Here is a 14,221-nt window from a genome sequence, read left to right on the forward strand (position 1 = left end):
TTTCAGTCTTAGAGTGCACTTTATTAAAATAACAACCACAAAATTGCGACAGTCGGAATAGGATCGATTCGAAAGACACGCGTTTATCGGAAAAACACGCGTGTTATTCCTAATCGCAAATATAAAAACCTAAAAATTTCTATTATTTCTTTCTTTTTTCGTTATAAATTATTATCGCTTATTAAATGTAACTATATCACACTTACTCGAGCATTAGCTCTATCTAATCATCTTTGGTATCAAAAAATAAATAATTCTTACTCCGAGGATTTTTGTATTCACAGATTTCCAAATATTTTAAATTTATCAAAATCGATGGCTTCCAAAAAGTTTCGATGCGTTTGAGTTGTCATAGGGACCGTGATTCCACTGTCCAATTTTATATTTAACTTTTTCTCCATACTGAACGCAAACTTTGATATATTCTCTTTATTCGTGTTGTCCGTGACGTGCTTACATTTCTTCGTCCTCCTTTGTCGCTTAATTTTACCCGGAACAATTTCCTTCGCTAAATTTGTTTGATTGCGGTCGGTATTATCGTTTTGATCCCACAAAGGAGTATCGAATTCGTGCACGCTCGATCTGAACCGGTGCAAAATAAGCTTCTTCGTCGGCAATTCGAGCGAAAACGAGGAAACAGACGAACCGGAAACTTTCGTTCGAACATTGTCCACACCGTTCGTGCACTCCGTTTTTTCGATATTTTGCTGCGACGAGATAGCGATCTTTACAGTTTGCTTCTTGTCCTGCTCCTTTGGTTTCTCGTTTGCTATCTCGTTCACTTTGCCTGGCTGTTTCGAAGAGGAGGACAATTGCTTCAAAAGAGATTTTAATCGATGATCGGTGAGAAAACTTATCAGAGGTATGTTCTCTATGTCGAACTCGTTGCAGCTCACTGAATACTCCAAGCTGACTTTCGTCTGCATCCGATCCTTCACGCAAATTCTGCTCGGTCTCAATTGCCTGTCGCACGATGTGTCAACATGCTTCTTATGCTTCGGTGCAAGACCTTTTCGACAATAGATCGGTAACAGTCCGTTGATAATTTTGTACTTGGTTCTCGAGATGATCGCGTGGGGCCTCTTCGAAGGATGATATTGCTCGCAATGAACATAATAATCACCTTTGGTGAAGAAACTCTTACCTGCAAGAAGAAGAACGATTTTCTTTAGTTTTGGAAACGATCGTGTTTCGCACGGCTAGAGTCGATAAGTTGATACGATATACGAGCAGAGTTCGATCATCTCGGCTCTCTTACGCAATAATTTACCGATTAATAATATCAATGATGATTAATGACTCGACGAATCGATTATTTATGAAGCTATAGCTGGTTTATTACCTAACTTGTTGCTGTTACAATTTCCAAGAGAATTTACTAATACCGGTAGCTTTTAACTCGCGATTTGTCAAATTTCGCTAATGACTCTCATCTAGTTAACAATTCCGTGGATAGAAACGTATGTTAAAACGTTCCCTGACAATGAGTGCGAGGATCAAAGCATAGAGGCGAAACAGATACGAAAACAGATTTTACACGTCACAAGGTAACGTCTTTAAATCTAAAAATGAATCTAAAGAGTTTCATTTTGGGAGATAACTTGTTGGAGCACGTTGTGTGAGGTCACAGCGAATTGGTCTACCGCAGTGAAATCATATGCGGAAATTGACACCAGAACACATTGATATTCTTATTGGCGAGTGCCCTAGAAGCAGAAGTTAAAGGATAGCGGTTTTATCGGACGAACAACCAAGAATGCGATAACACTAACTCCGACGCGGAGGATCGTTCGGTTTATTTAGGGCGTTGCGTATAATCGAGTCGATCTCGGACATATTAGATAGAGTTCACGTATTTATTAAACGATCTGTTCTGCCGATCTTCTGGCGTGCTTATCGTGTATCTTCTGCTTGATACTTTTGCTATTTTGTCTAATAACAATGTATGCAAACCAAAGTATTAAATAAATAAAACGCTCTTATAGAAGAGTACAGTGACATCACCGATGCTGATATCCGACGATACGTATAGTAGAATTTTTTTTTAACGATTAGCAGATAATAAATAAACCGAAGAAACGCTTAATTATCTTTCAAGAAGTTAGCGGCTGTTTTCTATTCATACGTATTAACCAGTTAACTGCGGAATTTAGTTTTAGAAATCTCTCATGAACTTAGGTCATGTAAATAAATACAAAAGACGATGAGTATAGACGCGAAACGCACTGAAACAAAGGTTTTGTTTAACACGTACACTCGTCGAACAAAGTTTTTGTCTGAGATTAGTTTTTGTTAGATTAGGAAAATTTTTTGGAGAGTGTATAGTTACCGCAACAAACGTTTAACGTTTTCCTTGAATGGATCCTTTCTTTGTGACGTTGCATGTTATAGTATCGACTACTCTCGTATTTGCAATAGTTGCAAGTATATATCGTCCGCTGTCTTTCCTTTTTTCGTGTTTTTCGTTCTCTTAGTGCAGGAGCTTTGCCCTCCTTCTGGTAACTACAATCGTATATTAGTTATCACGTGTAATATTTCCAGATAGAAAGTGCGAGAACTTCACGGCAATATAATTTCGTGATACGGAAATTATGTAAAGCGGGCAGGATCGATGATCGGAATAATAACCGAATTTGTGAGTTCGGGTAAAATCAAGGACACGTAGAATTATCTTTACTTTCGAATAGACTGCCGTAAATTATGCGAACACGTGTGCCAATATCTCTTACAAATTGTGGAAACTTTCCTTTTCATTAAAATTCATCGACTCTGTTATCTTAGATCACACGACGGAAAATATATGTGCAATCGAAATACGTAACCGATTGTTTACCGATCGTAACATTCGCAGTAACAAACACCAAATGTAGCAAAAGGAACTCTGCAAGCAGATTTCTATTAATCGACTCGATAACGCGAACTCTATTCGAATAAGCAGACGGTAGTTTCGATCAAATTGGCGAAATGATCATGAATTAACATAAAATAAAAAGAGGATGATAACAATTCTTACACGTTGTTGACCGTTTCGGATATTTTCATTGTAAAAACTTGAAAAAGACGCAGAGAAGTCACGGATGTGTGTTATACTACTGCCACTCGAAATCCGAACGATGCTCTTCGCGAACGTGCCAATGACGAACTGAAGCGGTGCTAAGAAAGTTCAAAGGGAAGGATCGTTTGACAGTATCGATGCCGAACTCACGGTCAAAAGGCGGTATCTCTCTCCTCTCTTCCCCGCTGTTCCTCGTGGTTTGTTTCGTCTTGGACCAATCTAAAATTATCGACAGTTTTTTGTTACCAAGCTAACTGAAATAGTAGCAAAAACTGTCTGGATCGTTGTTGATCTTTTTACGATTATCCTTGTCAATCTTTGCGATGACTTTTTTAATCCACGAGAAATTCTTCAAATACATATCTTTTACAATCTACACGGAAAATATTAATAATTTATATTAATCGGTTGAAGTTTTGAAATCATTTTGGTCGCAAGACTTTTTAATTCGTTGGAACAGATAGAAACGCGAGATACGCGAACGATAGAAATTTGCTTACGGAAGAAACGCAGCAGGAAATTTCTATTTGCATTTCGATAACACTGAATTTTCGATGTATCGGTAATGTACATTGCCGAAACACTTTCAGTGTCGTTCGGTCAGGAGACGCTATGCATTTTAAGTGGTAGCTATCGGTTAAGAAGCTGCACAGAACGAATTTCGATAGGACAGCGCGACGCTCGAATAATAATCAACGTTAATTGTAGACGTGCGTAATGGTCTCCAGTTTCTATAACGCGCTTACGAATAGTTTGTCTGCTTTTTAGGAATCGCAAATGAATTCAATTTGCTTTTACTATCCTTTAAGGCATAGTTCTCGTGAACAGTTTAAAATTTAGAAACTATTCCCTGTACATACGAGTTTAAGTTCAGATGTTTGAAGAATATTCTACTTCTCTGATATTATCTTAAGATAAAATTGCTAATCTCATTCGTAAAAAATTGTTCAAATAAAGTTGCTACCGTAATTTAATTTTCTGCTCTGCTTTCAGCCAAAATTCAAAATATGGAAATTTTATGACTAGCTTTTTGATATTTTGCATGCGAACATTTTTATGATACGACCGACCTGTAACTCCAGTAAACGCGCTTTTAACGAAACATTCTAAAATTAAAAAGATTGTCGATGTTTGAAAAATTTAGTCATATATATGCAGTAGGGTTTTTTCCATTTCCATTTTTTATCTGTAGGGATAATACAAAAAATAATTTTTATATCAACAACGTCGATATAGCAACTGCAGTGAAACGTAGAAAGTTGAAACATTCCAGTTTTGGAAAGACGGACAAAAAGAGAATTTAACGCATCGTTTAACGCAGGTTGAAAAATCGATATGTGCACAAGTAGATGGGTAAACATTCTTGAAAGTGTGAACAAACTTGTGGTACGTGAAATCAGCTCGGACAACGATGCAAATTTTCGCGATTAGAGCGCAACGAGACAGCGACCCATAAAGTAACAAGTCGAACAAGGCAGAGATCCAGGGTTAGGAGTAAGCAGTACCTGGACAACTATATCACAGGTTGTACATCGCAGGTTGTAGCTAAGCCACTCGTAAAAAGTAAACCGCTCGATCTTGAGAGAAATAGTTCTGGCCAAGAGAATCCTGCAACCGGCCACTGAACCCACGACCTCGGGAGTCAAATACTTCACGAAGATGCAATACAAGTCGCGAAGATGTATCCTCCTCGTAAAAACTAGACCCCGTAGCAGCCTTTCTAGGTACAACGTAGGCTTGCGTTGCCGTACGGAATCGCAGATCTCTTGCCAAGTTTAAACGACGATCGTGAATGTTATACATTATCTTTAGACGTAATTTTTACATTATTTTCAAATTATTGAAGATTCGTTTCAATATCGTTCGATCGATTAAAAACTGATATAAATTGGCAGGATTTATTTCCCCAGTCTCGTTTTATTTCTGTTTATTTAGGTTTGGAAATGGTCAACGCCACTTTTCTCGATTATATCGGGTTGAGTTTGAAATTATGTTATTTCTTAAAGATAAACTCGCGAAGAAAGCATTTATCCATGTCAATTGTTTCTTTTTGCTAATTTTTATTCTTGCAATAATCGTGCGAGATAGATTGGAAAATGAGGACAGTAAGCCACCAGTGATTAAGATACAAGCAATTCGAAGAATCTTCTTCTGGTTTTGCAATAGCGGCAACTTTTTCCCCGAGCCGTCGATGTAACGTAATTATTCCGTAGACCTTTCCTAACGTTTATCAAGTGGCCAGCGAGAAACGTCTGATTTCCCAGGTGTGCTTAGAGTACCTGGCAGCATGCAGCTATGTATCTATAGCTTGCAGAATTTACCTGGTTCGGAAGACGGTCGATATCACTATTGCGTAGTTATTTATTCCTCGTTTTACGCTTCTTTGCCCGTATAATTCCATTGGATTTTTACCGACCTGTTAAAATCCAGAACGTGATAGTTTATCCATACTTTTTATATAGCTTATGCACCTTGTCCGTTTTATTAGAATAAAAAAGCAAGTGATTCTATTTTTCTTTTCTATCATTATAGCGAGTGGAGTATAGCTTGGTAGTAATGTTTGGTAGTTTCAGAACAAATTTCCCCTTCGTGCAAATAATAAATAAAAGATCGTAGATGATAAATTATGTAAAAATTGAAAAAGTGCTCAGAAGGTACGAAGATGTTAGAAGAGATATGCAGTTTTTGATAGAAGAATATTAAACGATGAAGTTGTTGTCTGTAATAGAACGTAATGGTACCTTCTCGGCCATATTTTAGAATTAAAATCACCTCATATCTCCTAGGAATATACCTAACCATGCCTGCAGCACTTCGAGAGTTGTTTCGGACCCTTGGGGTTGCCCTACAAAATCTTTTACTGCTTTTCGAAAGATCCTGCATATGGAATCGTTACATAACTTATTAATTGCATCATGCGGCCTTCAAAGATTTAGTCCGTAGAATTATACAACTCACGAATCGGTTGAAAATTTTATCGTAGATCCTTCAGAGAGTCGCAGACATTCCTTCCCACCGACGAAGAGAAATCGGACGAATCTTATCTCAAATACTAAGTTCAATATTTCACTTTTAAGAAATTGAACCTTTTTATGGCTCTCTTTTTTTCACAAATGGAAATTCACAAATGTGTGATTGCTTAACAGACAATGGAATTTATCGTTGCCGTTACGATAACCGAGTTAATATTCACACCATCGTCATTTTTCTTCAGGTAAACCCGAAAATTGCGGTAATGCTTCTCAGTCGCGATTGAGAAAAGAATTCTGAAAAAAAAAAAGAAAAGAAAAAGAGAAAAAGAATGGGAATACTTTCCAAGATTATTTCATCGAGGCCCGTGGAGTTGGGCGAAGGAATATTCATTCGCGTACGCAGGTCGTTCCTGTTCGTTTTCCTTAGGTTGTAAGGGCCCCAGTGCAAGAGTTGACGGAAGCGGGAAAGGTACCTACCACGGGAAGGGTAGGAAAGAATTATTATGCGAAAAGTTCGTGCTCCTCGTTTCTTCCCTGATGGACGATTAAAACTTCCAGCGTCGAATTTACAAATTCCTTCGGGGGCTTCGCGCTGGCGGAGGCATTAGTTCACCTCGCCTGGCAAACTTAACCGAGCCCTACCATTACCGACCTCGAATTAGAATTTAAATCTGCGGAACGGCTCGCTCGTAATGGCTCGATTTCTTTCGTCACGGTTACGCGGCTGGCTAACCGCCCCGGGACACTCGACAGCCCATCTTCTTCTTATTCTTCGTTTCCCTTTTCACCTTTTTCCATCGTTGCGCGCTACCAACGTGCAACTATCGGGAAATCGCAAGATTAACCGTTTCGCGCCCGTGTGCTAGGCGAGACTATATTTCGCGACGTAACATCGTCAGGTATGTGCAACGCTTCTCGCGTGTTTTTACATTAACCCTTTACTATCAAACCTTTTACTATATGCGGTATTTGAAATATGCAGCAATCACGTGAAATCAAATTTTATTCTAAATAACGTCGTACGATCGATGTAGCGAGATATTTCGTACGGATGTGAAGTGGTTGAATACGATTTTCATTCGATGAGAATCGCGTTAATCTCGTTGTGTGAAGTAGGAAGCGTTAATAAAATTTCGAAAGCTCTTCCGGGGGCGAACGCCACGTATGAACGTGTACATATTTAAGCGGCTTACAGTTGAACCGGTTTTCGCGACGGTAATTGGTTTATCGGGAAGATTAATAGCAGCCATGGCAGCGCGGAAGAGCTTCTGGTCGAAGAAACAAGGTCAGGCATTACGTAATTCTGCTCATTTCGCATGCACGCTGGAGGGGAGCAAACTGTCAGCGAGATTTTGATGATTAAATCTGATCTACTACACCCGGGATTGGAGACACACGCAGAGGGATTGAAATATTTGCAGATTTTCCGCTTTTAGATATCATGTGGCATTGGAGTGTGACATTGATTTTATAAGTTTATGAGTTGCAGATTAAAATGTTTCTGCCTTTGCAAATACATACTTAATTGATACTAAAAAAAAAAAAAAATAGATTTCACGGAAAATTTTTTAAAATACATACACGGTCGTTACGAAGAATATTTGCACGGACTCTCATTTTTTAATATAGCCTCGCTTTATCAGGTTCTATGTTTCGTTTTCATGGTATCAAATTTTTGTAATTGTACGAAAGTGAGAAATGTTTGTAAATAGAATTTTATATCGTCAAATTCAGTCACGATAAATATTTACCGACTTTGAGATAAGGTGTCTTTTGTCATTTTTTTTTTAGTAAAAAGATAGTAAAACCACACTTTTTTTTCAAACACATCTTGAATATCATCGTTTCTGCTTCCAAACATAACAACCTGTATTGAAACCAGATGGTAAGCAATAAAGTGCAAAGTTTAAATCGCGTACGAATTCATTCGGCGCGCCAATAATCGGCGGGCGTTTGCGCGCTGCATTGCTCGGCGACGCTCGCGAGGGTTCGTAAATGGTCGGTGGCGTCGCGACGCCGAGTGGGGATACGCCGGTCGAAGTAGAGAGATAGCGTAGTTGTGGCCCGATGGAAGAGCCGCGCGGAGGGACGAGAGAGGGTGCGGAGTCCGCGTGTCGTTGACAGCAGCGGCGGCTAGGAGGCCTCGGTGAGGCCAGTGAAGCGTCGCTCGACAGTCGAAGCCGGTCTCTCGGCGTGCGAGTATCGAGGGTATCGCGAGGTTCCGTCGTACGTTCGTTCTTGCCTCGCGACGCGAACTTGTCACCTGTCAAGCCACGCTCGCCGCACAAAGTAACATAACATATCGGATTTTCAAGTCAATCGAGAGTCTCGACATCGCGTTTCTTCCTTCGAATTTTGCCGCGTGTGTCGCGCTGACGAACCATCGAGTTCTCGAGATCCCCCCGTTGTGCGTTGATTCGTGTCGTGCCCGTTCGGCAACTGCGTTTCCGCTCGCGTGTGTCCAGTGTGCAGAAGTGTGTGGATGCGACGGCGGAAGCGTAGCCGTCGAGATTGCCGCGAGGACGTTCCCCCCTGGCCGGTTAACTCCTAGGTAAGTCGATTATTCTCGTTATTGTCGCGTGTTGCGACGTTTCTCGTTACCAGCTCGCGTGTCGAAAACGTGTTTCGCTTTAAATTCCCGCCTTGAAAAGTCTCATGAACTCTTCGCCTACGTGCGTTGTACATGCGTGCGTATATGCGACATACTGTTTATACGCGTACATGTGTAAATACATGACGATGTGTAATCGTAACTGAGCTTGTTTATTCATTCGCGAGTAGTAGAGTAGACGTACAAAAGTTCGATCAAGTATTCGTTTGCGTAGCGGGAACCCTGTCGAAAAAAAAGGACGCGGTTGAAAAAAGAAAATAGAAACACGCTGGTGGCGTATCGGAGAAACGCGCAACACGGTATCCTTCAACCAAGGTTATGGTTTAATCGACTGAATTGAAGTTTCCTCCGAAACCGGACGAGCAACACGGTTCTCGGTTTCGTTCGATTAAAATCCACCCGCTTCAGCAGTCCGCGAACGAACTACCCTGTTGTTCGTAGTACCGAATAACCCAGTTACCACTCGGATAAGAAGGCACACGCTACGCATGACCTACATTTACATAAGCGAACGTGCACTTAGGGTTTGACGCGCGCCTGTCCGCATTATGCATCGGCATTCTTTTGAATTTACCGTTGAAATACCGGTGGGAAGTAGTTTGGCGAAAAATCGATTTATAGTGGCTTTCGCTTTGATCCCTGACCCGGCAAGAGCGCGTGGCGTCATTGACGTTGTTCGTGATTATTAGGTGGATAACGGCTGTGGAAATTCCAATTGGTTGCGAAACGCGAACGAAAACATTGCCCTGGCTATCTGGAAATAAAAGATGGTGGGGTACCGTCCGAACAGCCGGTGATTACACGGCCTCTCGTTTCCGGTAACGAGCATTCGGAGTCGTGGCCACTCCTCGCTCTCCGCTATTGATATCCGCGTAGAGAGATTCGTTTAGCATTTTAAATACATTCGATCGATCTTTCCCGTTTCGCAAAATTTCCACGAGCTCTCGCGTTTCGAACGTTTCGAGATTTCTGACTTGCTAATACGCGATTCGGATAAGGAGGGGGAGGGGGGGGGTTAAAAACGACTACGTATCTCCCGAGGTAATCGCGATTTCGTAGCCGCTTTATGACGCGTCCACCATCGGCTGTCTATCGACTCCTCCTCGTCTATCGATATAACGCTATTCCAGCGCGTCCGCCCGTGTTATTTGCACGACGATTTGAATTCATTTCGCGTCAAGTCGCAAACGTGATCGGAAATCGTACGAGACGCGTGTGCTCCCTTCGTGTCTGCGAATTGTCGAACCCGTGTTTGCGCGGCTGTTTCTTTCTCTTCCGAGATGTTCCCCGTTGCTCGGTTTTGTAGCTCGTAACTATGATATCAAATAATTTTTGATATTTACGACGGAATTCTGCGGTTACCTTTAACCTTCGAATTACCCACGATCATTTTACCGATTCTGTCTTTCGCCGATAATTGTTGTATTTCTTTATTTTTCTATGCACGGAAATAAACATTTGCATCAAGCTACACGATCAACGATAACGTATAGCGATCAGCATAATAATTATCGTACAAAGTCTATGAAGCGGTTGTTGGTAAATAAACATTGTCGACGACCTTGGTGGCGGTGAAAACGTTTAATGCAGAACGACGTTTCGTTCGCGATCGACAGGAAAAATCCTGCTGTTGATTTGGAGCTAATAAATGTGCTTTTAATCATTTTCTCATAAATGGTAATCGCAAAAATCACCCAGCAAATATCATTTGAAGCTGGGATCAGCTATAAGAAATTTGGGAATTTTATTGCGATAGAAATACAAGAATCGGCGCAAAATATTTGAATCTACGGGGTATCGATATTTTAAATATGTATTACGTTACATTAAAATTTCTCGATTATTTCACGTTTAACATCTCTTTAATTAACGTCCAGCCTTTTCGTAATACGGGTATTACGTTAATTCTATATACCAAATTATGCACATAAGCTTCATTATATTTTACTATCATCGTATTACGATCAACCGTGCATGAAGCGTTTCTGGCTGAAAAAGCAAAAGCAGAGAGAAAGAGTCGGGGCCATCGGGGGCATCGTGGATAAAGAAATGCTCGAATAATGGAATGTTCGGATAACAGAATGCTCTTACCGGCAAGTATAGCCCGAATAATATGAGTTGCCGTAATGAAGGTTCCCCCGTATAAAACTTTAGGTACGTTCGATTCAATGATTAAACGCTAATCCACTAAAAGATAGTAACTCGTGCCAGAAAGCACAAGCGTGGTATTACGTTTCCTAGTACTTGGCTGCTCCATTTCAACGGAAAATTATGAACGAACCGTCCATACTACGCAACGTACCGATCGTAGTTGCGATTACGTGCACGTGAAATTCGTATCGGTGCGTATACGTGTACACGACGTCCATGCACGTATACATATTGTTATCGATATTATAGTTTGTTTGATTCATGTATCCTACAATTAGAGAACATCGCCTGTTAATCGGTCATACTTCTCGTGTCACAGCAGGCAACTAGATTGTAATTATATGTGTGACATAGTAATTACATGTGTTCTACACTTTCTTTCATTTTTACATTTATTCCGCGTGTTTTATAGCGCGAGTCTTCGTATAATGTACGTACTTCATACATAAAATTGCAGGTTCTAGTTGAAGAAAGAAACGATGAAAGGATATTAATTATATTTAAATTTTCTTTCATCAGCACGATGTTGAAAAACAATTTTGGACTGTAAACTGACCGAAAAGAATTGCAAATTGGCCTTAATATGGCAGAGTAAACGTTTGATAAATCGCAGGATTTATAAATTCACACGCGACTTCCATTAAACGAAGATTTCGACTTTAAAGTATGGATACGCGCGTCCAATCTAAACTTGTACCGTATGACGAATAATTAATTTTGCATAGGGAAATGCAAAGCTACTTTGTAACCTTGTATTTTGTTTATCGTCTGATACCTATTAATCGTTATCATGGCGCATAGACTAGCGCAACTGTGGTGACTTATCCGTTAAAAAACACGTAATTGGACGATATGAGACATAACGTGGCGATAAGATTGATTCGTTAATGCGTTCTATATTTTATTAAAGTTGTAACGAGGCGAGAGCCGCAGATTGCTTCCACTCCATTTAGACGATTATTAATTCATAGTTTGTGATTGATGGTCCTCGTTGTTTACCACGAGATACACAAGAAATAACAAGCATAACTTGGATAATTACTACGCACACCGTATAGTTGTGTTGCGCTCACCGTGTAGTTGTGTTGCGCACACGATACACTGTACATACGAAATTCGCGCAACGTTTCATTTTCAATTTCAAGCATATCAGACAAAAATTATTGTCGGGAGCTTTAATTCTTTGTTGCGATTAAATTATTTTGTCCTCTTATCTCCGGTCGATGTAGTTATCGTCTCGTCTTTTTTGATACCGATAAAAGCAAAGTAATATTTATTTCCCGCTAGCATTCGTCATTTTTAATTGCAAAATCTGAAATCGACGCATGCACTCGCAAACGCGGGTCGACGTTTTTCAGGCTTGTGATTTTAGCAACAAGTGTTTCGCCAATGTAAAATCTGTGGTCTTTGATCAGTAAATCATCCACAATCATGTATTGTGTGTTCAGTTTCGAAAGCTGATACGAAATGGATCGCCGTATATATTTTCGGGTTGAAACAGATCGGTTACAGAAAGTGTATTCGGATTAATATGTTGCAGTCGTAGATAAATGTTCGAAACGCAGCGGTTTGCACGCGGATAATATAAAACTATATTTTTTGCGGTAACATCATTCGTGTCAGATACAAGCGATAAAGAGAAATAAAAATTGATAATATCATGGGTTATGCTGATCGTTTGCTTAAAAATTAGTTAACCTATATATACATACACATTGATTAGCAGTTGTCGATCTTAAATTTTCTAAATTACTACAGAAGTGAAAATATCTAGGGTTCGGTGAATTCCTCTTTTACCAATGATAGGTTAATTCGTATGTTCCGCATTCCTCGTTGTATTAAACCGTGAAAGACTTATAACGTTATGGAATGGAATATTAGTTTACTCTTAGGGTGTTATCGAACCAAAAAATGAAACGTCAAGATTTTCCAGAGCGATCACGAACTCTAAGCACGTGCACGGAGATCTCCTTTCCAACACTTTGCTCTTGCAACGTGTTCATGACCTACGAACGTCGAAGCACACACGGAATACCTGTATACCGCAATATCAGAGGGGCAAGAAAGAACAGATACTCGTTGACCGCAGTCGTTTGGAATGCTGCCGGCGTTCCCGGCGCATTAATGGCGAGCAGACGTAACGTGCGTTATTGCGGCACTTATTTCTTATCCGGCTGAGCGTATTTAGACGGCAATAAATCTGCCTACCGGGTTTATCGGTTGGTTCCAGCCAGTCACTGTGTCGTGCAATATCGAAAATCAAGCTTCCCGTCGGCATACAAAATCTTCCCTTTTTAACTGAAACTTTTTCAGAGTGGCCGATAGGACGGGTACTGTGCGAAATCATACGTCCGTTTCACCATGTTTTGCATGGTAGAGACGAGAATTTTAAATTCAAATCGCAAAGGGTCCTGCATGCGAATCTCTCGAACGTGATTTTTCGTTGTTTCAATATTGTAAAGGATGCTTTTTTTTATTTACAAATCGAGAGATAAAGCAGCGAAAATTGCTCGATAGCGGTATGATCAAGTGCATTGTAAATAGGTTGAAATTTGATCCAAAAATTTCGAATATCTTGTAGAAGCATTTGAAAAAAATATAATTTTAAATAGGTTTAAATCTATACGAGACAGGTTATAATTCTTTGTATAGGTATATACGTATTGTACTTTGTAATATAAAATATATGAAATATCCAATGTAGATTGTGTACACGCTTTTTATGAATTCGTATAAATATCTCTTTGGCGGATGAACGTGTTACGAGTAAGTTATGAGTAATACCAAATCCGATCCGGTGTATTAAAAGTTTTTGTATCGGGATATATCAAACGCATAGCGTAAACACATCGATCTCTTCCTTATCGTTCAAACTAGTCCGTATTTTTACTTCAATTTGTCCTTTTGAGACAACGGGTCGTGTTTTTATCGATACACGGATTGTTTTAATTGACGGCGCGTACGTATATTTTCGATAAATATACAATTTAAATTCGGCGATGATTTTATCGAACAGCGCCGAGTGGCATGATCCGCACCAACGATAGCGATTCCTCCTAGCTCGGCGAAATATTTTTTCACCGCGTTGCATGTTGCGCGCCGTACGCGGAGAACAAACATTCGTTATGCGTTTCGCAAAATAAAAAAATATATCGACGATGGACATATTTGGTTCGCGATAAAAAATAACACGATCGAATAATTTCCGCCCACCGCAGCATGCGCTTTCTTCCTTTGGTGCACTGAAATGGTTCGTGCGACCGTTTAATTAATTCAAGTGGACTTGGCTGGTGCTCGCGGGGTTAAAAGAATCGCGAATATTCGCGTTGAAAGCTGGCGCATTTAACGCGATGATAGATGCGCTCAACCACGGTTATCGAATTATGTATGTATTTTTAAACCGTATTGCTCGTTGATGGATTGCCTGATAGC

At 40.1% G+C, this 14,221-nt stretch overlaps 2 protein-coding genes across 4 annotated transcripts in view; one reads left to right on the top strand and one right to left on the bottom strand.

The window, feature by feature from the left end:
• LOC132911146 (uncharacterized) lies at window positions 1-3,165 on the bottom strand. Its single transcript, XM_060967545.1, has 3 exons — window positions 3,014-3,165; window positions 2,330-2,502; window positions 1-1,144 (listed from the first exon to the last, which is right to left on the bottom strand). The coding sequence occupies exons 1-3, from the start codon at window positions 3,040-3,042 to the stop codon at window positions 279-281; spliced, it is 1,068 nt and encodes a 355-aa protein (XP_060823528.1). The 5' UTR covers window positions 3,043-3,165; the 3' UTR covers window positions 1-278.
• A 4,953-nt stretch (window positions 3,166-8,118) lies between these two features.
• LOC132911076 (putative polypeptide N-acetylgalactosaminyltransferase 9) overlaps window positions 8,119-14,221 on the top strand; it is a 297,826-nt gene continuing 291,723 nt past the window's right edge. The window contains exon 1 of one of the 3 annotated variants that reach the window (XM_060967466.1): window positions 8,119-8,578. The gene's annotated coding sequence lies outside the window, so the exon portion shown is untranslated. The remainder of the gene's footprint in view (window positions 8,579-14,221) is intronic. The other 2 variants (XM_060967462.1, XM_060967465.1) reach the window with 2 other exon arrangements.

Source organism: Bombus pascuorum, chromosome 10, assembly GCF_905332965.1.
Source record: "Bombus pascuorum chromosome 10, iyBomPasc1.1, whole genome shotgun sequence".
NCBI classification, from domain to species: domain Eukaryota; kingdom Metazoa; phylum Arthropoda; class Insecta; order Hymenoptera; family Apidae; genus Bombus; species Bombus pascuorum.

Bases quoted from the DNA above. Each gene is read 5' to 3' on its own strand.
- LOC132911146 (XM_060967545.1), bottom strand. From the start codon at position 3,042: ATGAAAATATCCGAAACGGTCAACAACGT. The intron at 2,503-3,013 runs GTAAGAATTGTT...ATACGATTGTAG, and splicing joins TCCGAAACGGTCAACAACGT to TTACCAGAAGGAGGGCAAAG. The intron at 1,145-2,329 runs GTAACTATACAC...TTCTTCTTGCAG, and splicing joins AACGTTAAACGTTTGTTGCG to GTAAGAGTTTCTTCACCAAA.